General features: G+C 38.7%; 1 protein-coding gene across 5 annotated transcripts in view; it reads right to left on the bottom strand.

The window, feature by feature from the left end:
- The window catches only part of MYO5A (myosin VA), a 195,605-nt gene that overhangs the window by 106,993 nt on the left and 63,499 nt on the right, over nucleotides 1–25,113 (bottom strand). For all 5 annotated transcript variants that reach the window (XR_009500830.1, XM_059913278.1, XM_059913279.1 and 2 more), the window contains exons 2-4: nucleotides 17,947–18,057; nucleotides 14,608–14,779; nucleotides 12,435–12,579 (exon numbers count right to left, since the gene is read on the bottom strand). Coding sequence is in view for 4 of the 5 variants with exons in the window: in XM_059913278.1 (XP_059769261.1) it covers nucleotides 12,435–12,579; nucleotides 14,608–14,779; nucleotides 17,947–18,057 (428 nt within the window). In the remaining variant the exon portion in view is untranslated. The remainder of the gene's footprint in view (nucleotides 1–12,434; nucleotides 12,580–14,607; nucleotides 14,780–17,946; nucleotides 18,058–25,113) is intronic.

The following is a 25,113-nucleotide window of genomic DNA, read 5'->3' as shown; positions in this document are numbered from 1 at the left end:
TCAAGCCCTGGTCCGGGAAGATCCCACATGCCGCGGAGCAACAAAGCCTGTGCACCACAACTACTGAGCCTGCACTCTAGAGCCTGTGAACCACAACTACTGAGCCCACAGGCCACAACTACTGAAGCCCGCGTGCCTAGAGCCCGTGCTCTGCAACAAGAGAAGCCACCGCAGTGAGAAGCCCGCGCATCGAAGAGTAGCCCCCGCTCGCTGCAACCAGAGAAAGCCTGCGTGCAGCAACGAAGACCCAACACAGCTAAATAAATAAATTAATTAATTAATTAAAAAAACAAAGACTATCTACTATTACATCTTTAATTCATTCATACAATGACTCAAAACTCTAGGTGAGGAACTTGCTCATAAGACTATCATTTCTTTGAGGATGAGGACCTATGTCACCATATCGTTAATATCCAGCAACTAGTCCAGAGTCTGACACATCACGTGCTCAGTAAATGTGTATTGATTATATGTAAATAAAACTTTAATAACCAACCTAGCCTAGGAATAAATCTGCTTTGGCTACGATTTCGACTGGGAAAGAAGCAGGAAACTTCCACTTCCTAAGATGAAACCAGCAGTCAGCTTCAATCCATCAAATTAACTGAACAAGTACATAAAGGTAGTATCATTTTTGCCCTTAATTTATGGAGAGACAAGAGGAGTTCAAAGGGTTTTAGGCCACAAGATTACGAGGTTATTTCACTATAGAAGACGATCTTTTCATCTTTTAAAAGAAATTTATTTATCCAACAAACATTTAGCAAACACCTACTACGTACCAAACATTGTGCTAAATACTAGGGATACAAGTTTAAAAAGCCATGATCTGCATCCTCAAGTGGTTGAGGGTCTGAGAGGAAAGACAAACTAATAATTAAAGATTATAATACATGGGACAGGGTATTGAGAGGAGGAAGAGGTGATCAGGGAAGGCACCCTGGAGATGATACCTCAGCAAAGTCTAGAAAGATGAGTAAGAGAAAGCAAGCAAGGGAAAAGGAAGTTAGGAAGGAAACATTCCAGGGAAAGGAGATAACATAAATGAAGGCTCAGATGCATGAGAAATTAGGAAACATCAGATAATTTAATTTGGCTAGAACATGAAGTAATGACAGATAAGGTTGCAGAGGTTAACGAGAAATGGATCATAAAGATCTTACATGAGATGTTAAGGAATCTGAAGTTTACCTAAAGGTCATGGAGTGCTACAGCAGGGTTTTAAACAGAAAATAAACAATCTAATTAGTAAAAACGCTCTGGCAGCAATGTGGATATGGGTGGCAGGGGTCCAGATGAAAAGGTATGAAAGTCTGAACAAAGACTGTGGTGGCCATGACTGAGAGAGGCAGATGGGTTTAAGAGACACCAAAGTGATAGAATCAAAAGTATCTGCAATAAGTTCCCAAAGTAGAAAGATTTTTCTACGGTAAAGGTTGTTTTTTCATTGAGAAAGGGTGGTCACTGTATTATTTTACAAACTTTGAAAAATACAGTGGGAGTACCCATCTCAGGCCTGATTAAGTACATTCACATCACACTACCAGCACCTGTAAGCAGCCTGTTCAGATGCTCTGACTCCTATACTGCCGGGAAAATCAGGAGGACCTAGGTGACACAAGGAATGTTTAATACTTATAGTAAAAGCTTGCATGTAACCCTCATTTTTATAAAACATCCTTGAACCTCATACTATCTCATTCCCTTTTTATTTGAACTTCTAGACTCAACTGGATATTCCCACTGCCTCTGTTCATACATGCCTGATTTCAAGATAAATCACTCAAAAACAACAAAAAAACCCAAACAGTTTTCATTGTGGGGCCAATGTCCCTTTTTTTTCGTCATTTAGAATATTTTAATGTTGTCAGAATTGATGTCTTTGATAACATTAATCAAGGACAGTATCAGCAGTCTTTGGATTCCCTTCCAAAATATAACTAGAAAAATGATCTCTTCCTAATTCCTGCATGATCAGTTCTGTCACTACACCCTGTGTGATAGCTACCTTGACAAAATTCTCCCAGCATTCCTTCCAATAATAAACAAGGTGAAGAGGCTTCCACTAGTCTGACGAAAAGGAATTATTAGTAGGAACTGCTATCCTAAACTGTATTGCCTTTGAAATACTATTTCAAGTCTTTATGACAAAATGTTACGTCAAAGAAAACAAAGCATTCACTACGTAGTAGCCCTTTCCTATACCATGGGGAAGAAGAGAACTGTTAAAGGAGGTAAGGCTGAGGGTTATTCAAATGAATCACACAGATTTGTACAAATACACACATATACACATTGATGTCAAGCACATACCAGATACATTTTCTCTTCCAGGATTTACGATCCTGGATCCACATGACCAACAATTTTTAAGGGACTTTATTATTTATTACATTTCCCTGACTTTGGCAGAGGCTCCCCTTCTTCTCGAAGCCTAGTAGAACATTCCAATATATAAATAAGTACGACTTTTCCATTACATAAATTTCTCTGAATCGGGCTCTGGTCTTCGATCTGTCATTTACCAATTTCATGACTTTGAGCAATTGCATGCCCTCTCTGGGTTACAGTTTCCCTCATTTTTAAGATTAAATAGCACCTAAAGTCTTTCTCAATTCTAAAGTACTATAACTTAAAAGTTAAACTAACTCCGGAGTTGATTTTTCAGGTATTGGATGGGCCATAGCCTGCAGTCTAAGCCAGGTAAACTCAAGTACAATTGGAACAGGACAGGCTTACAGATGCTCAGATGGGCTTGAAGGGCTATACTTGAAATGGGCAGACATTTCTTCTCCGTAGGACCCCTGAATCTGAGATGGCCAAAATCAATAAAGGGCTACAAAGAGAAAAAATGTAAATTCCATCCCCCTGCTTTTAAATTAAGAACAGGAAACAGAAATCTTTATAAAGTAAGTACAGTAGTCTTTAAAACGTTTTTCAGTTAAATGTGGCCACAGGAAGACATGCCAAAAAGAGACAAGAGCAGAGAAAGGTAGAAGTGGGGCGCCAACTAGAGACACAGAAGGGAGAAGGGTAATACATAATAAAGACATGCAAAGGGAAAAACAAGAAAAGTACAATAGGGCTTCCCTGGTGGCGCAGTGGTTGAGAGTCTGCCTGCCAATGCAGGAGACACGGGTTCGAGCCCTGGTCTGGGAAGATCCCACATGCCGCGGAGCAACTAGGCCCGTGAGCCACAACTACTGAGCCTGCGCGTCTGGAGCCTGTGCTCCGCAACAAGAGAGGCCGCGATAGTGAGAGGCCCGCGCACCGCGATGAAGAGTGGCCCCCGCTTGCCACAACTAGAGAAAGCCCTCGCACAGAAACGAAGACCCAACACAGGCAGAAATGAATAAATAAATAAATAAATTTATAAAAAAAAAAAAAAAAAGAAAAGTATAATAGAGATGTGGAGAAAATAGACAAAAACACCAGGGTTAAAAAATTTTATGGTTTTAAGGTGAATATCAGAGTCTGCCCTACTCTACTTATTTGAGCTGTAAGCTTTAGATTGTTACATCTATGTAAATAATAATTTATTATTCTTCGAAATTTTGATTAGCTGGTTAGCCACTATTCACAATCCTTCAGGTTTCTCGTCCTTATAAGAACCTTCTTTTACTTTTGGGATGTAGATATCACTTCAAGGACCTGATAAAACCAAGTTAAGGAACAGAGATTCACCACTCTTCATCAAGGACAGATCAATCTGGAGCATCCTAAGGATGCAGGAACTGAAAATTTATGATTTCTGGCTTGGCCAGTCCTCTTAAGAGCCCCTGCAATGATCCTAAATAGCCTGGGTACTGGGTGCCCTGGAGTAGAGGTGAACTCCTGTGGCCTGTTTCAGTCAATGTTGCTTCCAGAGGCTATAATGTGAACGAAAAGCCACTACCTAAAAATACTCCTTCATTCATTCATGCAACAAACATGTAATGACTAGCCACAATGTGCCAAACACTTTATGAAGATAAAAGACTCTAGGGTCATAGCCTATTGAGAGAGACTGAAAAGTACAGTTTAAATACAGTGGAGTAATTACAAGACAAGAGGTCTATCCAGGATATTATGAAAGCATGGAGAAGGGGTATAGAACTAGTGGAAGATGTGAGGAAGAGCTGCCAGGAAATGCTTTCTAGAGAAGGTGATGCCTGAATTGACTCTTATACGATAATTAGGAGAAAACTAGGTTGTATGGGAAAAAGGCAATAGGAATTAAACTATGGAGAGGTACCTGAAACCCCAGGAAATAAATTATTTCAAGGATAGACTATCCACTCTGGGTTGATGAAAGAGAGAAATGTTACACTTGAGTCTATTTTCCTTCTATCTATATATCTATTTGGTTTGTCCAGCCGTTCCTTAGATTATATCTAGTAAGATTCATTTTGTATCAGGTATATTATTTTATACATTTTCCTTCTGAACTTTACCCTTTAAAAATGTAATCTCTCTAGGTTATGGTGCTCATATTTTCCAAGACCATCATCTTGTCCTCTGCAAACTTAATGAGCATACTTTCCATTCACATCCAGGTCGTTAATGAGGAAACTAAGTAATGCCAGCCTCAGACCTGACTCAGGCAGGACCCATTTTACTATATCCACACATCTCAATGTTGACTCTCTCATAACCATCCACTGGGTGTTGCCATGTACCTTGGTTAAGTGTACAAGCACCTAGGTCTAATTTTTAGCTTATAAGTGAACATGTTCTCATGAAACAAAATCTAGAGTTTTATTTTCTTGCAGGCACTCAATCTAATTGCTTCTCCCTTATTTGATCCCTTGCTAAAAAGGAAAATTATTAAGTTAGTGTAATATAATGCTTTCTTCCAACATTGTGTATTTACTGTGATGTGGCTTTCACTTGAGACTCTAATCCTTATTTCTCTTGTTAGAGAGGTGCTAAGTTTTTCTACATTTTTATCACTTGTCAAACCTCAAGCTGCTCAGCTCTGTTTCTCCAAGATTTCTGCTTTTGATCAATCCCAAGAAGAAAAGATTTACACTCTAAAGTGGATACTAGACAATGCGTTCACAAGACAATATGTAGTATTAGTTTTTAAGTATAAATATTTACCATAAGACTGTGCTGGCACACTGATGAAAGCTGTGCTAGAGAGGCACAGAGATTATTCAGGAAATGAAAATAAGCGTTTCCTGGAGATACACCAAATTCCTGCTGAGAAGTCTGTCACATGAGTATCAGATCTTCTCATGTCAATCTGACTTTTCTGTTCCATCAGTATAGAGCCTATGAAATTAATATAAAGATTCCATAACAGAAATAGCCAATTTTTTTCCAGTTATACATATTCTTTTTTTAATATTCTTTTCCATTATGGTTTATCATAGGGTATTGAATATAGTGCCCTGTGCTATACAGCAGGACCCTGTTGTTTATCTATCCTATGTATAAAAGCTTACAGCTGCTAACCTCAACCTCCCACTCACTCCCTCCTCCAACCCCCTGCCCCTTGGCAACCACCAGTCTGTTCTCTATGTCTATGATTCTGTTTCTGTTTCATAGATAAGTTCATTTGTGTCATATTTTAGATTCCACATATAAGTAATATCATATGGTATTTGTCTTTCTTTCAGAAATAGCCAATTTTATTTGTTTGTAACTTTTATAGACTCATATACTTACAGTACTTTATTCCTACTACAAACTTATTGGGTAGATAGTTCTCAGTAAGTCCCAAATTCATATAGTAAAGAATTCTGAAGAGGAATCATTTATCAGGAACTGAGGTGGTCTCAAAGTAAAACTTGAGTGGGATCATGAAGAATAAATAGAAACCAGGCAGATAACGGAGCATGGAGAAGGATATTCTAGGCTGAATAAAAGGTACAGAAATAAAAGTATGCAATGTTAGTTAATCTGAGGGAATAGATTAATATTGTGATAATATTGTGTTAGAATAGGGTCATATAGTTGGAAGTAAGAAAATTAAACAACAAAGAAGAAAGGCTCTGTAGCCTCAGAGCTTGATTCATATCTCAGCTCCCAGATACTATTTATTAGTATGATAGTCTGAAAGTTACTTTCCTCAGTCTCCTCATTTGTAAAGCAGGGGTGATGATGTCTGCTCCCAGAGGTGTAATGAAGATTAGAGGTAACATGCCTGATATCATGCTTGGCACATAGTATACCTCTAAACATGGTAGCTGCTAACTAATAGAAGTTAATTCACCTTTACATATCATACATAAAATTCCTTATCAGGCAGTGTGTCTATTTGCCTAAGTAGGAATACTTGGCACCTCATGGTAGGTGAGTCACAATTGGTAACAGGAGAGATTTTATGATCTATAACAACCAGCATCCACTTGGCCAATGAACCTTAGAAGAGTGAAGCATTCAGAGTCTGCCTAAACAAATGCAAGAAGGGGCCACCCTAAGGAAAGGCCTAGCAACAGAGTCAGGAAGAATAAAACCCGATGAGAGGCTAAAATGAACAGAAAGAGAATGCAGACATGAGACTCCATGATGATGAAGACCGTGATGACAGTAACAGCTTATATTTAAACAGTGTTTTTCAAAGTGCTTTTTATGTTTATCATCTAATGTAATTTTCACCTCTGAAGTAAGCATGATAAATATTATCTTTTCTTCACTGGGGGAAACAATAACACAGAAAGGTCAGATGGCTTATCCAAGGTTAGAGTAGAGTTGGGTTGTTACACTCCACATCTCTTAGTTTCCAGAGGAAAAGTCTATACTATGCTCCTTCTGCTTTGCTACAAGCTCCTTACCATAGTCTGCCCTCCACTAGAAAGAGTAAAAGACTTATGCATTCGTGCCCATGAAACTGAAAGGTAACAAGTGTGTACAACAGAATGCCTTAAATGTAAAGCTAGACCATCCAGTACAAGTGTTCTATTTTATAGGTGATAAAACTGAGGCCCTGGGAGACCAGAAGATTTAAGCTTATATAGTTATTTATTGATGCAGCTGTGACTAATACAGATATCTTTTCCATTACACTAAGGTTATGAATAAAACTCTCTAATTTATTTCAAGAAAACTCATAAATGAAACTTAATCGATAAAATTTATTTGCTCTACCATTAACAAGGGAGGAAAAAAATACCAAATCAAAGCAATCAATATTACTTGGTTTTAAGGAAACAAAAAGAAAAAAAAAAAACCCTGATGTTTTAAGGAAAATAATATTGTGATTTAGTTATCAGAGAGCAATGAGTTTCAGCATGAGAAAAGACTGGCAAGAATGTGAGGCAAAAATGGTGACACAAAAATATAAGAAGACAAACAGATACAGCAGCCCACTGAGTTTTTCTCCCCTGTAAGCCAATGGGACTGTTAAAATTAAGAGGCTAGTCTATGAAGGGGCGCTTTTCTCTGTAAGGGGCATCTTCAGAAAGAAGTCATGAGCCAAGGATCCTGATTATGCTACTGTAACTGGACATGTATCTACTGGGGAAGAATCACTCGTGTCAGCTCTGCTTTGAGGATAGATGTTGAAAATGCCATTTTGACCTTAAAGATCTAAAACAGAACTCCACCCCCTTCCTCCTCCCGCCCTCCCACCCCACATGCACAACCTGCTCTGCCTGCAATCTCTCCATCTCAGCAAACAGCAACTCCAGCCTTTTAGGTGCTCAGATCAAACACTTTGCTGCCATCCCTGACTTCTCTTTTGCTCTCATACCCCCACATGAGCAAGCCTTGGTACATCCTACCTTAAAAATTTATCCAGAATCCATCCACTTCTTACCATCTCCAATTATATTCTCCTTAATTAGATTATTAGCTCTTGCTTGGATCAATGCAAAATTCTCCTAACTAGTCTCATGGATTCGACCATTGTCGCCATTACATTCTGTCCTTTGGTTTGGGGTTTTTTTTTTTCCTAACGTTACTTTTGATATGATTTCAAACTTACAGAAAATTGCAAAAATAGTAAAATGAACTCCTGTATATGCTTTATTCAGATTCACCAATTGTTTAGGTTTTGCTCATTTGTTTCATAAACGTCTCTGTTTCTCTTATTCTGATATTTTCTGAAACATCTGAGAATAGGTTATAGACATGATGACTCCTATGTATTTTAGAGTGTATTTCCTAAGAACAATGACATTGCTCTTTCATATTGACTGTAATCAAAATCAGAAAATGTAATGTTGATATAATAGTATTATTTAATCCACAGTCTATATTCCAATTTTATCAGTCATCCAGCAATGCCCCCTACGAAGTTACCTTCTCTCCCTCATCATCAAGGATTCAATTCCAAATATTCACCACATTTAATTGGCATGTTTCCTCTATCTCCTTTAATCAGGAATAGTTCCTCAGTCTTTCTTTGACTTTTTTGACCTTGCTAATTTTGAAGAGTATATAGAGTTATTTTGTAGTATGCACATCATTTTCAGTTTTTCTGAGTTTCCTCATGATTAGATTCAGGATATACATTTTTGGTATCTATCATCAATTTTTAACAGAGCTGCCAGATCATGCCATTCCTCTGCTCAAAACCCACACTTAGAGAAAAAGTCAAATTTGCTATAATAGTCCTCAAGGCTTTGTATGCTCCCTGTAATTGCTAATCTCTTTGTCTGGAATATTCTTCCCCCAGATATCTGAACAGCTTGCTTTCTCCTTTCCTTCATGTTATTACTCAAAAGACAGCTTCTTTATGGAGTTGGACAATGTCATCAACTTATGTATGTAAAAACAAACATCTAAGGATAACCAGGAAAATAATGAAAAAGACAAACTATGAGGGGGTTTAATGGTATCAGACACTAAGACATACTATAAAGCCACTATAATCAAAGCAGTGTGGTACTGGGACATGAATAAAGAAAGTGGAAAGAACAGAGCCAAGAAATTGACCTAAGAACATAAGAAAATTTAGGATATGATGAATTTTAGGTGGCATGTCAAATAACTGGGGCAACGATGGGCTTCTTAATAAGTGATGCTAAGATAACTGGGTAGCCATTTAGAAAAAAGATAAATTTGGATCCATATCTCTCATAATTCAAAAGTATGAACTTTAATGGGATCAGTGATCCAAAGGTAAATTATAAAACAATACAAGGACTAGAAGATTAAATTCTCTTTTACCTTGGTGTAGGGAAAGGTTTTCTAGCAATGACTCAAAATCCACAGCAATAAAAAAAAAAAAAAAGATTAATACATTTGTATAGAAAATGACCATAAACAAAATCAAACTGGGGGGAAGTATCTGCAACATATAACACAGGTTAAGGGCTAATATACCTAATATATATATATATTTTTAACTCTTAAAATTGAGGATCAAAGAAACAAAAACACAACAGAAAAGTGGAAAAAGACATGAATGGACAATTCAGCCCATAATCAAAGAAACAAACAGAAGAAAAGTGAACTGCTCTTAAACATATGAAAAGATGTTTGAACTTATTCATATTTAAAGAAATGCAGACGAAAACAACATTGAGATACCATTTAAATTGGCAAGAACTAAAAACAAAGATTATACATTCTGTTGATAAAGCTATGGGGAAATAGGCACTCTTGAACATTTTTGGCAGGAATGAAAACCAGAACTCTACCAGAGGGAATTTGGCAGTATATTTACACCTACCTTTTGACCTACCAACACCACTTTTAGCAACTTACCTGAAGCTACACCTCTAAAAATACAAAAATGTGCTCCACCTCCAACCTGTCTTCTTAAAGGCCAGTCAAGGTTACCGCAATAGTATGGAACACTGTGTAACCCAATGCAGGCAAATTAGCCTTTGGGGACAAGACCGTGTACACTGTGAAGCCAAATATCCGGAACCCCAACCCCGCTGTGTACTAGCTGAGAGGCCCCAAATCCAGCAACACCTCCGTCTGCTTATACACCGATTTTGAATTTCAAACCATTGTGTTGCAAGTCACCAGGCCATGATGTTCAGCTCAAACAGCACTGTGCTAGACATGGGGGCCACAGGTTCCAAGAGCAACTGGGTCCTGGCTTGGAGCAAAAGCACCAATTTTGGATGTGAAGACACGTTCAACCAGACCTTCTACCCCAGCTCAAGAATTCCTGTGATGCCAAGTTGGTAGAGAAAAGCTCTGAAACAGACATGAACCTAAACTTCCAAAGCTTGTCAGTGATCAGGTTCTGCACCCCCCTCCTGAAAGTGGTTGGGTTTAACCTAATCATGGCGCTGTGGCTGTGGTCCAGTTGAGGTCGCCAAGAATGTGAGAGTCCCCTGCTCCATCTCCCTTTGCTCCCCATCACCCCTCATGTCCCTCTTCAAGCAGAGAGGTGCACTCTCTACCCCTGCGGACAAGAAGTCTTCCTCCACCTCTCTGGCCCCCCTGGCAATATCACCAACTGGGCTGTACCAAATATTTGTGATCAAGATATTGAAGAGCTGCCCAACACTGCTGCTACCCACTCTGTTCCCTCATTGCTGCTTGCCACTGCCCGACATTCCCAGCAGAGATGGGGACTGCTGCAGCCTCTTCTGGCTCCGAAGAAACTCCCTACCTCCTCCCCCCACCACCGTCCCCACCCCTGAGGTTGCCTCTGATGTCCCAATGGATGATGGACCCCCCATGGGTTCTCTTGGGCTCTAGCTCCTGGAGAACGTTGTGCGGAGTTTATATTTTTAAAATAGTGTTCATAAAGACATACATATCACCCTTTTCCCCAAGATGTGGACAAAAACATCTCATTATCTAGGCCTTTGCTCCACTGTGTATCTGGGTCACGTTGTATATTTTGCTGCCATAGCTTCGTTAAAAGCAATTCGGAAGAGCAATAAATAAATACAAATACAAAAATGTATATGCACAAGGTTATTTACTGTAGCACTATTTGCAACTGCAAAATGTTGAAAACAATCTAAGTGATCATATATGGGAGAGTGGTTGAATAAATTAATAAAGTGGTGGGGAAGAAAGGAACCAACCTAAGTAACTTTGGAAATTGGCACTTTATATTACGTAAGGCTAAAGACAAAATGAATTGGAAGCAAATGTATTTGAGTGGTAAATTTGCTTTTCACAGGGGTATGGGTTAGCATTTCTGATACAAAGAGTATTCCAGGATTGAGCAAACAAGTAAATATATTATGGATAATGAGAGCCAGGGTTTTCAAGATCAAAGAAAAAAGTGAAAAGAAGGAAAAAGAAATCAAGAATAAAAATTGTGGTGTTGAACTGGATTTGGAGGTATCAGTGTGAACTTATGGTTTTTTTTTTTTTTTAAACGAATTAAATGTTACCAGCTCTGTTTTTTATTATTTTTTTTTTATTTTTTAAAGATTTATTGATTGATTGATTGATTGATTGCTATGTTGGGTCTTCGTTTCTGTGCTAGGGCTTTCTCTAGTTGCGGCAAGCGGGGGCCACTCTTCATCGCGGTGTGCGGGCCTCTCACTATCGCGGCCTCTCTTGTTGCGGAGCACAGGCTCCAGACGCGCAGGCTCAGTAGTTGTGGCTCACGGGCCCAGTTGCTCCGCGGCATGTGGGATCCTCCCAGAACGGGGCGCGAACCCGTGTCCCCTGCATTAGCAGGCAGATTCTCAACCACTGCGCCACCAAGGAAGCCCGAACTTATGGTTTTTAATATACATATTAAATATACATATAGGTATGTGCGTGTGTATGTGTGTAAAGATGTGCAAACTCTTTCCTACTTAGAGAAAGGTAAATTAAAAACAACACTAGGATACCATTTCTCACCTGCCAGACTATTCTTCTATGCATTCATAGTTTTGCATTACATTATATTATCAAGAGATAATCTAGTCTTGAAAATAGCTTTTTTTCTCCCATTCTCCACTCTCAAAATAATAGGGTTCCCCGATTAACATCAAAGACATTTCCCTGATGCTGTTCAGGATCACTGATGCCCCAGCATCTGCTAACTTGAAAATTCACACTTTCCTTGAGATTTAATTCTACCAGATACAGACAGATTTCTTTCAGCACTTAGGCCTTTTAGTTCTGGTCTGCCACTCACTAGCTGAATGACATTGGGCAAGTCACTTAATACCTACAAACCTTGATCCACTCAGCTGTAAAACATAACATCTGTCCTTGCATGGTCACAGAATTACAATGAGATTCCAAAGGCAGTTTTTAAAAACTATATGTCCTTTTACAAATATTAGGTTATTTTAATAATAATGCAGGCCAGGGACTTCCCTGGCAGTCCAGTGGTTAAGACTCTGCACCTCCACTGCAAGCGGCGTGGGTTAGATCCCTGGTCAGGGAACTAAGATCCCACATGCCGCACGGCACGGCCGAAAAAAAAAAATGCAGGCCATCTGAGACAAATCAATCAAGGCTGTTTATTCAATAATTTACTAGTTGTTATTCACTGTATTTTAAAATATCTGTGACTCAGCAAAGAAGAAATTATCACATCTAATAAAAGTCGTGAAATAATAAATAGAGCTTCCACCAACCTGGCCATTTGCTTGTAAGCTTCTTCAGCTACTGCAAAGATATGTGGATCCATATCACCCATGTTCTGACCACTATATGCATTAATAATATCTTCGCCATAAATAGGCAGCTGTTCATAAGGATTTATAGCTACTAGGACTATACCTGGGGAGAAAGGTAAAAAAAAGCAAAAGAAGAAGTCAATAATATCCTCATGGGCATATCAAACTTGGTAAAGTGAGAATCATAGTTAACACAAATTCAATTTCAGTTAATATTGAACTAACAAATTGTTAAGGGTCAAAATATATCACAGCCTTTGCCTCTGAACCCATTATACCTAGTCCTAACTAAAACACCATTTACAAACTAGACTAGGTGATTTAAAATAATAAAAACTGTGCCAATGTTGAAAGGACTTTAAATATTTTTAATAATATTTAAACCAAAAATTCCACTCCTAGAAATGTATCCAAATGAAATAATCATAGATTCACGTAAAGGTTTTTTTTTTTTTAAATAAAGATGTTTATCATAATGTTATTCATAACAGTGAAAAGTGGAAACAAAGTATATAATAAAGGGAGAGTGGTTTATGTATAGCACAGGGAACTATATTCAATATCCTGTGATAAACCTTAATGGAAAAGGATGAAAAAATATATATATATATGTACAACTGAGTCACTTTGCTGTATAGCAAAAACTAAACACAACATTGTGAATCAACTATACTTCAATAAAATTTTTTTTAAAAAGGGAGAGTGGTTTAATATGTATTATTATATCCATGTAACAGACTATTGAGCTACCACCACAAATCATGTTTATAAAAAATATTAAGTGTCATAGGAAAACATGACACAAAACTATATATAGACTGATTCCAATTTTATATCTATTTATACTCTCTCACGTATACACACAGGATATAAGACAACACAATACTGGTTATTTTTCAGTGGTGAATTACATGTAATTCTTTTTCATTTTTTATACTTTTTTTTGGTATTTCCTTAAATTTTACAGTAAGTATATATTAACTTAATAAAGTCATTCATTCAACAAATATTTGACTACAACTAGCTTTCAAGTCATTTCTAAGGGCTATATTTACAACAGTAAACAAACAAAAAGACAAATCTAAATGGAGTATAACCTTTAAAAATTGTGGGGACTTCCCTGGTGGCGCAGTGGTTAAGAATCCTCCTGCGAATACAGGGGACACGGGTTCGATCCCTGGCCCGGGAGGATCCCACATGCCGTGGAGCAACTAAGCCCATGCGCCACAACTACTGAGCCCGTGCTCTAGAGCCTGTGAGCCACAACAACTGAGCCCACGGGCCACAACTACTGAAGCCCTCGTGCCTCGAGTCCGTGTTCTGCAACAAGAGAAGCCACCACAATGAGAAGCCCGCACACCACAACAAAGAGTAGCCCCTGTTCGCCGCAAGTGGAGAAAGCCCATGTGCAGCAACAAAGACCTAACGCAGCCAAAAAAAACAAAACAAAACAAAACAAAAAGTGTATCACTGTACTGTACACCTGTAAGTTATATAACATTGTACATCAATTATATTTCAATAAAAATTTTTTTAACAAAAGGAAAGATTTTGCCCTCATGAACCTTATATTCTAGAGGGAAATTCAGACAATAAAATAAGAAAAATATATATCATAGGTCAGACAGTAGTAAGGAAAAGGGGGGAAAATTAAACAGAGAAGGAAGATAGACACCTAGGAGAAGAAAAGATAGGGCAGACAAGAAAGGCTTCACTGAGAAGGTAGCATATGTGCAAGAAAAAAATAAATTGAAGAAAAATGAAAATTGAGAAAAAGAAATATTCAGTTAATAGGTAGGGAAGAAAAAGAGCAAATATCAAGGATATAAAAGGTATAAATTCTTTTAAGAAGAAAAGATACCTGTTCCTTTTCAAAACAGGAGCGTAATGAAGAAATGCTGAGCGCTGAGTTGGGTACACCAAGCAAAGAGACTTAGAAGGAAATGAATGGAAATCCCAGACCTGGGTCTCAGCAGAGAATGATTAGTGAAAGAAGGATAAGAAGTCAGTAGAGAAAAAAGAGCTGGGGACAAGGGAGAAGATAAGAATTGTCCCCATGCACAATATTTCCATGGCCATGTCCATTAGAGAAAAGAATTCACAGTTCACTCAGACAGCAACGCACACTCACCACAATATGTATAAATAAGTTTGGAATCAATAAAGCGGACTCTGAGATTGTGGAGTACAGCAGGCTCATGAAGATAGCTGAGGGCTGTGAGGTCATTTTCACCCACAAGTATGTCAGGGTTTCTTAAGTGAGGCAGTTCCTCCGTCTTTGGATCTAGACGATATTCTAAATCCTGAAAATGCACAAGATATAGCATCTGGATAAATAATGACAATTAACCCAAAACAGGCATATACATTTTGCTTATTTCCTATTCCTGATTTGCTTCTCAGCTATTAAATGCATTCTTTGCCTGGCACCTTCCAAAACCACAGAAACTGGTGGAAATGGCAAAAAAATAAGGAGAGCCTTTGTTTTCACTAGATGTATTAACGCATATTAACAATTTTTGATAATACACTTTGAAAAGTCAAAGCCTAGAATATTTTTTACCTAGTTACTAGACCAGAGTTTTTAATCTTTAGTTAAATAAGCTTTTTTTTTTTCCTCTTCACCTATTATAAGTGACAGACAGCATAAGAGAGTGGTAAGAGCTTGGCTCTAGAGCCAGATCAACCCAGGTTCAAATCCTAAAACTGGTACTTACTCCTTTTGTGGTCTTGGGTATGTTATTTAACCTAAATCTTTCATTTGTAAAATGGGCATAATGGAAACAGCTCATAAGGGTGTGGTAAAAATTAAGTGAGACAATGCTTGGTATGTGCTAAGTACTTGGGAACTCCTGAACCCTGAGAGGTCCAAGAATCCCCTAAAATTAGGTGTTAACACTTTGTGTGTATGCACGTATGTGTAAATATATACATATATGTGTATTTTTTTAAAAACACAGTCCATAGTTTTTATTCAACTTTTAATGAGGTGCTTGGGCCCCCAAATTAAGAAGTACTACTCACTTTAAAGCCAAGGGAATATGGCTTTATGGCAAAGCCAAGCATGGAGATTGTCACTCAATTATGTATTAAGGACAAACAACACACGACACATGAAAAGGAAAAAAAAATGGCAATATAATTGCAGAGAGGGACAAGCTGATTTTGTAAAAAGACTTTTGTTAATACTTTTGTTAATACTAAAGAGATATATAGAGGTCAAATGTTCAAATCAGGTTGGAATGACTCTGCAAAATGGGGAGGAAATTTTTACAATCTGCCCCTCGACCTCTCTCTGCCTGTTTATTAGGGTATAATAATAAAACTTTTCCAAAGCAGACTGGTCCTTGCACTAGCTCCTGACATACAAAAAAGCCACTTCTGGCTGTGTGATCTCAGGTAGACTGCTTAATGTCTCTGAGTCTTGGCTTCCTTATTTGGAAAATGGTTATAATACCACCTGTGAACCCACAGGATTGCTGTGAGAATTAACATAAGAAAATATGGGGACTCCCCTGGTGGTCCAGTGGTTAAGACTCTGCCCTTCCACTGCAGGGGGCGCGGGTTCGATCCCTGGTTGGGGAACTAAGATCCCACGTGCATGGCCAAAAAAAAAAGAAGAAAATATAGCCTAAGGTACCTAACGTTGTGCCTCACAGAGTGGATGATCAATGAATGTTGAATAAATTAATTCCTTAGTTGGCAGTCAAGGCCCTCCTAATCTGGCCTAATTCTTCCCTGCCTTCTTTCTGAATAATCTCCTTGTCTCTGTTTTGCTCTCCTAAAATTCATCCTCCATACTGCCACCAGTGAGTCCTTTCTAAAACACAAACCTGGCACCCTTCTTCTGTTTAAAAACACTACAATCACTCCCCATAGCGTACCAGTTGAAGTCCAAGAGTTTCAGCATGAACACCAGGCCCTCTGTGATCTGGTTCCCACCTCCATCCTCTTGTCAGTCCTGTACCCTCACTTCACATCCCAACAACATGGAACTTGTGCAGTTCCCCAAACACACATCACTGTACAAGCCTCCCTGCCTTTGTCCATGCTTTTCTAGATCCCTGAAATGCACTCCTCCTTGTCTACTCATTCTTTAGACAATGCCTCTCTGACCCTTAACCTTCACCAGCCCCTCTGGCCACTACCCACTCTGTTCTATTTTTGTTTCTTGTTTATATTTATTATATCATGTGTCACACTATTCATAAGTATATGTACTTCTCTTACCTGACATTAATGTCAGAGAGCATATCTTTTGCCACCTCTTAACATGGTATATAGCAGGTACCTTTACACACAAGCCTTGAATTAGAACACACACCTTTCTAAATCTCTGCTCCAGTCAACTTGTGATATTCACTATCTCCAAAATATATTCCAATCCTCACAAAGTCTACTTCCTTCTCTTTGTTAATCCAAATTCTATCTAGTCAGAATTCTTCCTTCTCTTTGAAGCCTTCCTTGAAGCAGCCCACAGTGATATTTCCCTCTATTGGGATCCTAAAGTCCTCACTGTCTTTACAGTACAGCAGAGTGGTAATGAGCACAGACCAGAAAGGCAATCTCCTGGCTCTAAGTCCCAGCTTCATCCCTTAATGCGTGTATAACCCTGAGCAAGTCCCAAACTCTCTGAGCCTCAGGTTCTTCATCCATAAAGTGGTAATGATAATAGCCCAACCTCACAGGATTGTTATGAGGATTAAGTGAGTTACAGCATATAAAGCACTTAGAACTATGCCTGTACATAGTAAGTGCTCAATATATATTAACGGTCAAGACACGATTACTACTTGGCAGTTCATCATAAGCTTAACTTTTGACATCTTAATATTGCTGTGTTGAACTACTTTTTATATCCTGTATTTTCCTGGCTAGATTATAACTTGTTTAGAGGAAATTAACATCACAAAGGTTTTTAAGAAAAAGGTGTGACATGCCCTGTCCAATGCAGTGGAGAGATTAAAAAGGGTAGAACTAAGAGTCCACTCATGCAGTGAATGCAGATGGGAAAGAGATACAACTGGTTTTAAGTTTTTCTAGCCACTAGCAAAGTATTTTATATAACAGCTTCTAAGTAAATATTTTTCAAATATCTAGTTCCAGCAAATATCATATCTCAAACTGCCTCCTTAAATGTTGCTTTCTTAATGTGAATAATTTAAATAGTATCCTAAACAAAATATAAACAGGAATATCTTTGGGAGGATTAGATGTGAATCTAAACCAGGTCATAATAAATTCATAAATCAAAATAATGGATTTTTAAAAGTACCTGCTATTTTCACTAAGCCATTGGGATAGAAAATTGAGTTTGCCATTTTGCTATTTTTATCAATTAAGTAAGTGAAAATATTACATTAATTCAAAATTTAACTTCCAAGTGAAGTTAAGTATGTCACAGCAAATTTACACTTTTGAATTTCCTTCACTTTATGCCAATAACAACAAATAAAAGCAAAATTCTTACCTTTCCATCCTCAAGGTGAAGCAGGAGGACTTTATCTCCTGGCTTATAATCTTTGAGCAACTCTGCTGACTTCCAAACTTCCTCGGGATCAGGTATCCAAACCCTGGCAAACTAGAAGACAAAAAGAAAAAAAAATTTTAAACCAGCAAATCAATTACTTTATAATGACATAAAAAACATATCATGGATTTACTTATAATTAAACAGTTTATGAACAAAATAAAATTTGGTCAATATGAAATTTAACTTTTAAATTAGTAGATGAAAAGTATTTTGGCCTCAGTAGTACCATCATGCCCACATTATAAAAAAGCATGCTCTGTATTGTGGTAATAATTTCACAATATATGTAATTCAAATCATTATGCCATACAACTTAAACTCATACAGTACACTATTTCAATTATATCTCAATAAAACTGGGGGCGGGGGGAAGTATGCTCTGAAGAAATAGCTTCAATTAAACTTTGACTTTGCCTTATATAAAAAATGCTACCTGAAAATGTAATTTTAGATGAAAATGTACATATAAATCTATTTTCTCACTGAATGCGTACTTTCATGGATTTCAGAACATGATTTGGAAGCTCTGGTGTGGTGCCTGTGCCAGTTTCACCACACAGCTATCTTTTTATCAGAAGATTTGAAATTTGAGTTTTTTTATTGTAGTTTTCATCCTGTGTTCTGCAAAGCCTTAGTGGTTTCTCAAGCATTCGTGGGGGATCATTATAGTGTGGAGCAGAGGAGCCACAGCTGTTTTACATACTGGGTATCTGGAATTTTCTTTGAAGAAAGTTCTGTTGCTAATTTTTAAAAACTGAGAAAGCACTGTTGCCTAGTATTTTGTCTTCATTATTTTATAAAGATGAGTGAAAATGGTAAAAATGGAATATTTGTCCAGCAATAAGACTGGTTCTCATAGCCTCAACATCATGAAAGAGGTATCAAGAGGAGTTCCTGAAACAGCAAATCTTTAGCCTCAACTAAACACTCTCTGGATTTAAGCCAATTTTGGACTTCAGGTCAATTTTGAAGAAAAAGAACAGGAATGAATCCTCCAAACACCACAATGAAGAGAGGTTTTATGATTGCTTGGATTCCTCAGAAAGGAATCTCCCTTTAAAACATATGCACACTAAACCCTGGTGTCCATTTTCAGGAATATATCACATAGGAAAAGATCACCAACACCAGCCTTTCTCTATTTTCTTCAGAGCTCTTCTAACTACCTGAATTTACTTATTGTTATGTTATTTCTTGTTTACTTATTTATTATTTTTCTTACTTTTTTAGAACGTAAGTTCCATATCTGTCTTGTTCAACACTATATCAAGTGCTTGTGTACCTGGTACACAGCTGGGCCCTCAGTATTTGTTGAAAGAATCCCAGAATAAAAGAATGCCAATCCTTAAATTGAATAAAAGTGAGTATGGTAAAAAACAAAAACAAAAACAAAACAAAAACAAAAAAAACCCCAAAACTTACTCTTTGCTTTATTTACCTCTTATTATCACAGATTCATGCAAACTTTTTGTCTGAACAGTTTGCAGAGGAAAGCGTACTAAACCAGGTTATGGGTTCTAACCCCAGGATACCAGATTGGTCTTTTAGCCTTTATTTCAGGTATCTGTAAAATGAGGGATGACAGCAGAGGACTCACCTAGTTTATCTCAAGGGCTTATATACGTAGAAACTTTGTGAAAAGCATAACCAATACATAAGTACAGGTTGAGATTGTTACTAAGTGCTCTTTCCATAAGAAGTGATTACTAATGTTATATGTCAAATATGTTACTAAAATTTGTTTCATAACTTTTCCCTCAGTTACAGTCCGTTAAACTGAGTAATATCTGTACATATTACTAAAATCTTACTCATTCAATAAACATTTCTGTGTACTAACAGCTTCCACTCTGAAGCTTACTTTAGAAAGCCAGTATCTCTGTAACTTTCTCGGGAAGGATTTACTAGTTCCAAAAAATATATGTAAAACGTTAGATTCAGAGTCATGAAATAACCTACTACCCTGACTGATGAAAACACGAAAAGCAAAATGAGTCCAAGGTGAGTGTGTAGAAGCGCTGTTGACCTGCTCTAAACATGAGGAGATTTTCAACTGAATCTGGAAAGAAGCACCTTTTCGTTTTGTCAATAGCAAGCTCCAGCTCAGATTTCCACAAGTATTTTGGAAACAGTAATGAGTAGGTACTTTGCCAAAGGTTAGATTTCCAAGAGCTACGTGTTAACAACACTTACAGACAGTAGACAGAGGCTAAGGCCCTTACACTCACCAGAGACAAGATATTTAAATAGCAAACATCACTCTGACAACCAACTTCCCCTTTATCCTATCTCTATCTCTGGGGAAGGTATCCAAAGAGAAACAGGTCAGAAGTCAGTCTATTATTACCACTGTCTTTTTATGATTCTTTTCCGTCTTAACCAATGAGATCGGTAGCTCTGCAGAAACAACTATACCAGAACTGGGTCAGTTTGGAAGGTATATATAACTTAGATGCTGAAACGGAGAGCAAGCTCAACTTGACAATGCCCCTTCCTATTGCCTCTATCACCTCCAACCCTACTTTCCACTCTCCCCTTAGACCCCCAGTGAAAATACACATGGCAGCCCTGAGGAAGAGGACTAAGCTTGTTCAGTCACATCCAGTGTGAAGACTGGGAAGGAAGACAAGGAGGCAAGGTCTTAAGATCCCATGAGAAACCTAGAAATGGGATGTGGCAGCAAGAGTCAGGGAGGAATCAGAAATAGGGCTGGACACACCTACCCACTGAGTCTGCTCAGGTACCTGGTGAAACAGAAGCAGTTAGAGACAGATAACCCAAGCCAAAGTGAACCAGCCCCGACAGAGCTCCCAGCAAGACAAGGGAGGGTCCAGTGTCACGTAACAGCTCTGTCACCAGCTGCCTCCACTAGCTAATAGAGGGTGTGACTTTCCTGCAATGCTCCGCATTCCCTTTTTTACTCACGCTGCTCTAGTTTTACCCCTCATTACCTTGTGAGTCCCTCAAATATCTCACTTACGATTCCTCAGGCCTTATTTTAGTTATTTATGGATCTGTCCACCTCCTACACTAGGCTGCATGCTCCTTAAGCCATCTTTGAACCCCCTAGAGGTTGGCTCAGCTCCTTGCCCACACTTAGTGGGGCATTTGTCTTGATTTTATTTAAGACAGAGGTAGGACAAGGGAAGGAAACAAAGTCAGGAGAATGGGGATGAGAGGTAGCAAAGGCAAACATCACAGACCCACCTCAGGATTTTTCCTGAAGCCACAAAGCACAGCTGAGATGGGGTAGGAGTCAGAGACTCAGGGAAGAGATTCATGGAGTAGTAGGCAAAGAAAGGGTAAACACTGATGTAGGAACTGCAGGAGAAGGAAAAACAAGGATTTGGGATCTGAGGTACCGTGACTAAAGCCACAAAAACTGTAGGAGATGAAGAAGAGAGAAAAAGGCTTAAAATAGATACACTAAAATATAAACACACATCAAAGATTTATGACAATTCAAAGGTACCCCTAATTAGAAAGGAGAGTAAGGGCAAAAATGGAGATGGGCTAAATCTTATGGAAACAGTCAAAATCTGAGAAAAGAATGCTAGCACAGATTTAAGTTGCATAGTAGCTTGCAAGGAAAATAAAAACCATCTGTCCTTCTACAATACAATTTATGATGAGGTAATTCTGACTGAGTCTAATGGGAAAGCACTGGAAAGGTGGGTTCAGGCGACATGCCTGCACTGGTATGTGCAGAGAGGGGCACCAAACAGCACTGGTTCAGCCTAGCATGCCTTCTCAGGGGTTACACCCATCCTGTGTGCGTAAGGAGGTAGCAGGCATTTTTCTTATTGTATCCTACCACGAGGACAACACTCAAGAGGTCCTTGATTAATGCAGATGACTCACTGGAAGTTTTGCTAACTTGCATTTTGTCAGTCAAGGAACCCTAAAGGGTAGGCACCAAGAGTAATTGTTTCTGATGCCTCAGACACTTCGGGAACAAGACTTGACAGCACTAATAGTAAATGACCAGTCCCCGAATCCCAAAAAATCTGACCCATGTGATTCTCTCTCCTTCTCCAAACTCCCACACACATAATTTGCTTTTCATACAGCACATGTGCACATCTTTCCTAGCTCCCCTATTAAATCATAAGCAGCTTGGCAACATGGAATCTGCTTGGTTCATTTTTGATACCCCATTGTGAATGTTCACAAAAAATGAATGCTTTATGTGACAATTCAAAAAAGCCTATAATAAAAACTAAGTGTCCCTCTAGGCTATGAACTGAACCAGAAGAAAAATCCCAAATCATCAACACCCCTTCCTCTGAACCCTGACATTAACACTGATACTCCATATGGTTACTAAGTAATTCATATAACCTTCAAGGCATGTTTTTGAGGTAGAAAATTCTATGGAATTTTCTATTCCTACAATGCTAAAGCACATAATGGGCTTCCAGAAATTACACACACACACAAATATCTGTTGAATGAAAGAGTGATATAATGAACTCCCATATACCCACCACTTAGGTTCAGAAATAGAACATTACTCCTCAGTGGGATATATTCTTAAACATTTCATTTTCTCTCCATTTTCAATCACTACTGCCATTGTCTGGTCATGCCAAACTATGGGTTTGCAGTATCCTGAATAAGCCCTGCTGCCTTGCATTTGCTTTGGCTATTTCCTCCATCTGAAACACAATCCCTCCCCCTTTCAGACAGCAGACTCCTATTTATTCTTCACATCTGTGTTAAAGTACCTCCTTCTCTAAGAAGACTTTCCTGACTTATCATCATCATTTGGCACTCTGTTCTCAATGTCCTCATTACCTCATACAATCTTCCTCTAGAATCCTTATCCCACTAAATGATGACTTTGCTTGCCTATCTCACTCGGTAGACTGTAGGTTCCTTGAGAGGAGGGGTGCATCTTATTCATCTCTGTCTCTTCAGCACTTAACACAGGGCCTGCCTAATAATTTCTTAATAAACTTTTGTTATATGAATGTTCCTGGCCTTAGACATTATACTCTAAGAGGGTAGATTAAAAGAAGTATTGGCCAGAGGCTCCCAGAATCTTCTAAAAGGGTCTATAATTTCCAGAAGTAGAGAAAGATGAAAGTGACATTGGAGAGTTAAGTTATACAGGAAATCTTGGTGTGACAGAAGGAAAAACAGCCAGACATGAAAGGAGTACAGAAGTAATGAAACATCCTTTCCTCCCCCCACTGCAAACCTCCATCCCTTCATAATTCATGTATTTAGAGTGGAAGCTATACCTCACTTCCAGAACAGAGAGCCTCACTTCCAATCCCACCACAAATTCTTTACTTAGAAGGCAAAGAGGTGTTGTGACCACCACTTCTACCAGCCATCTCCTGGAGCAGCAAAGGGGGGAGTAGATGGGAAGAAAGGTAGGCCAAGGGGTTAGAGCAGGGAAAGAGGGTCACACTAAAATGGGGGAAGGAGAAAAGAACGGCTGGGGTGAACACAAGGTGCATTCTGAGTAGGGCTGGAAGTAAAGAGCAAAAGTGTCCTGTGCACCTGCTGCGGCTTTTTAACAGATACAAGCATACCTCATTTTATTGTGCTCCGCTTTCTTGTACTTTGCAGATATGGCTTTTTTACAAATTGAAGGTTTGTGGCAACCCTGTTTCAGGCACGTCTATTGGCGCCATTTTCCAACAGGATTTGCTCACTTCATCTCTGTGTCACATTTTGATAATTCTCACGATATTTGAAACTTTTTCATTATTGTTATATTTGCTATGGTGATCTGTGATCTTTGATGTTACTATTGTAATTGTTCTGTGGTGCTGTGAACCGCACCCACATAAGGTGACGAACCTAATTGACAACGTTGTGTGTGTTCTGACAGCTCCACCAACTACTGGCTCTTTCCCTGTCTCTTCCTCTCCTTGGGCCTCCCTATTCTCTGAGACACAACAATATTGGTATTAGGCAAATTAATAACCTTATAATGGCCTCTAAGTATTCAAGTGAAAGGAAGAGTTGCAGGTCTCTCACTTTAAGTCAAAAGCTAGAAATGATTAAGCTTAGTGAGGATGGTGCATCAAAAGCTGAGACAGGCTGAAAGCACTTAACACCAAATAGTTGGCCAAGTTGTGCATACAAAGAAAAAGTTCTTGAAGGAAATTAAAAGTGCTACTCCAATGAACACACAAATGACAAGAAAGAGGAACAGCCTTATTGCTGATATGGAGAAAGTTTTAGTGTCTGGAAGGCAGATCAAACCAGACACATTCCCTTAAGCCAAAGCCAAATCCAGAGCAAGGCTCTAATTCTCTTCAATTACATGAAGCCTGAGAGAGGTGAGGAAGCTGCAGAAGAAAAATGTGAAGCTAGCAGAGGTTAGTTCGTGAGGTTGAAGGAAAGAAGCCATCTCCATAACATGAGAGTGTAAGGTGAAGCAGCAAGGGCTGAGGTAGAAGCTGCAGCAAGTTATCCTGAAGATCTAGCTAAGATAATGAAGGTGGCTACACTAAACAACAGATTTCCAGTGTAGACAAAACAGCCTTATTTTGGAAGAAGATGCCATCTAGGACTTTCATAGCTAAAGAAAAGTCAACTCCTGGCTTCAAAGCTTCAAAGGACAGGCTGACTCTCTTGTTAGAGGCCAATGGCGATGGTGATTTGAAACTGAAGCCAGCGCTCATTTACCATTCCCCAAATCCTAGGGTCCTTAAGAATTATGCTAAAACTACTCTGCCTGTGCTCTATAAATGGAACAAAGCTTGGATGACAGCACACCTGTTGACAACATGGTTTACTGAATATTTTAAGCCCACTGTTGAGACCAATTGCTCAGGAAAAAAAAAGATTACTTTCAAAATATTACTGCTCATTGACAAGGCACCTGGCCACCCAAGACCTCTGATGGGGATGTAAAACAAGATTAATATTGTTTTCATAACTATTAACACAACATTCATTCTGCAGCTCACAGATCAGGAGTCATTTTCACTTTCAAGTCTTATTCTTTTTTTTTTTTGCTGTGTTGGGTCTTCGTTTCTGTGCAAGGGCTTTCTCTAGTTGCGGCAAGCGGGGGCCACTCTTCATCGCGGTGCGCAGGCCTCTCACTATTGCGGCCTCTCTTGTTGGGAGCTCCAGACACGC

Source organism: Balaenoptera ricei, chromosome 2 (genome assembly GCF_028023285.1).
Source record: "Balaenoptera ricei isolate mBalRic1 chromosome 2, mBalRic1.hap2, whole genome shotgun sequence".
Lineage (NCBI taxonomy): Eukaryota > Metazoa > Chordata > Mammalia > Artiodactyla > Balaenopteridae > Balaenoptera > Balaenoptera ricei.
Note: the sequence above shows the minus strand (reverse complement) of the source record. Positions and strands in the feature narration are given on the sequence as shown.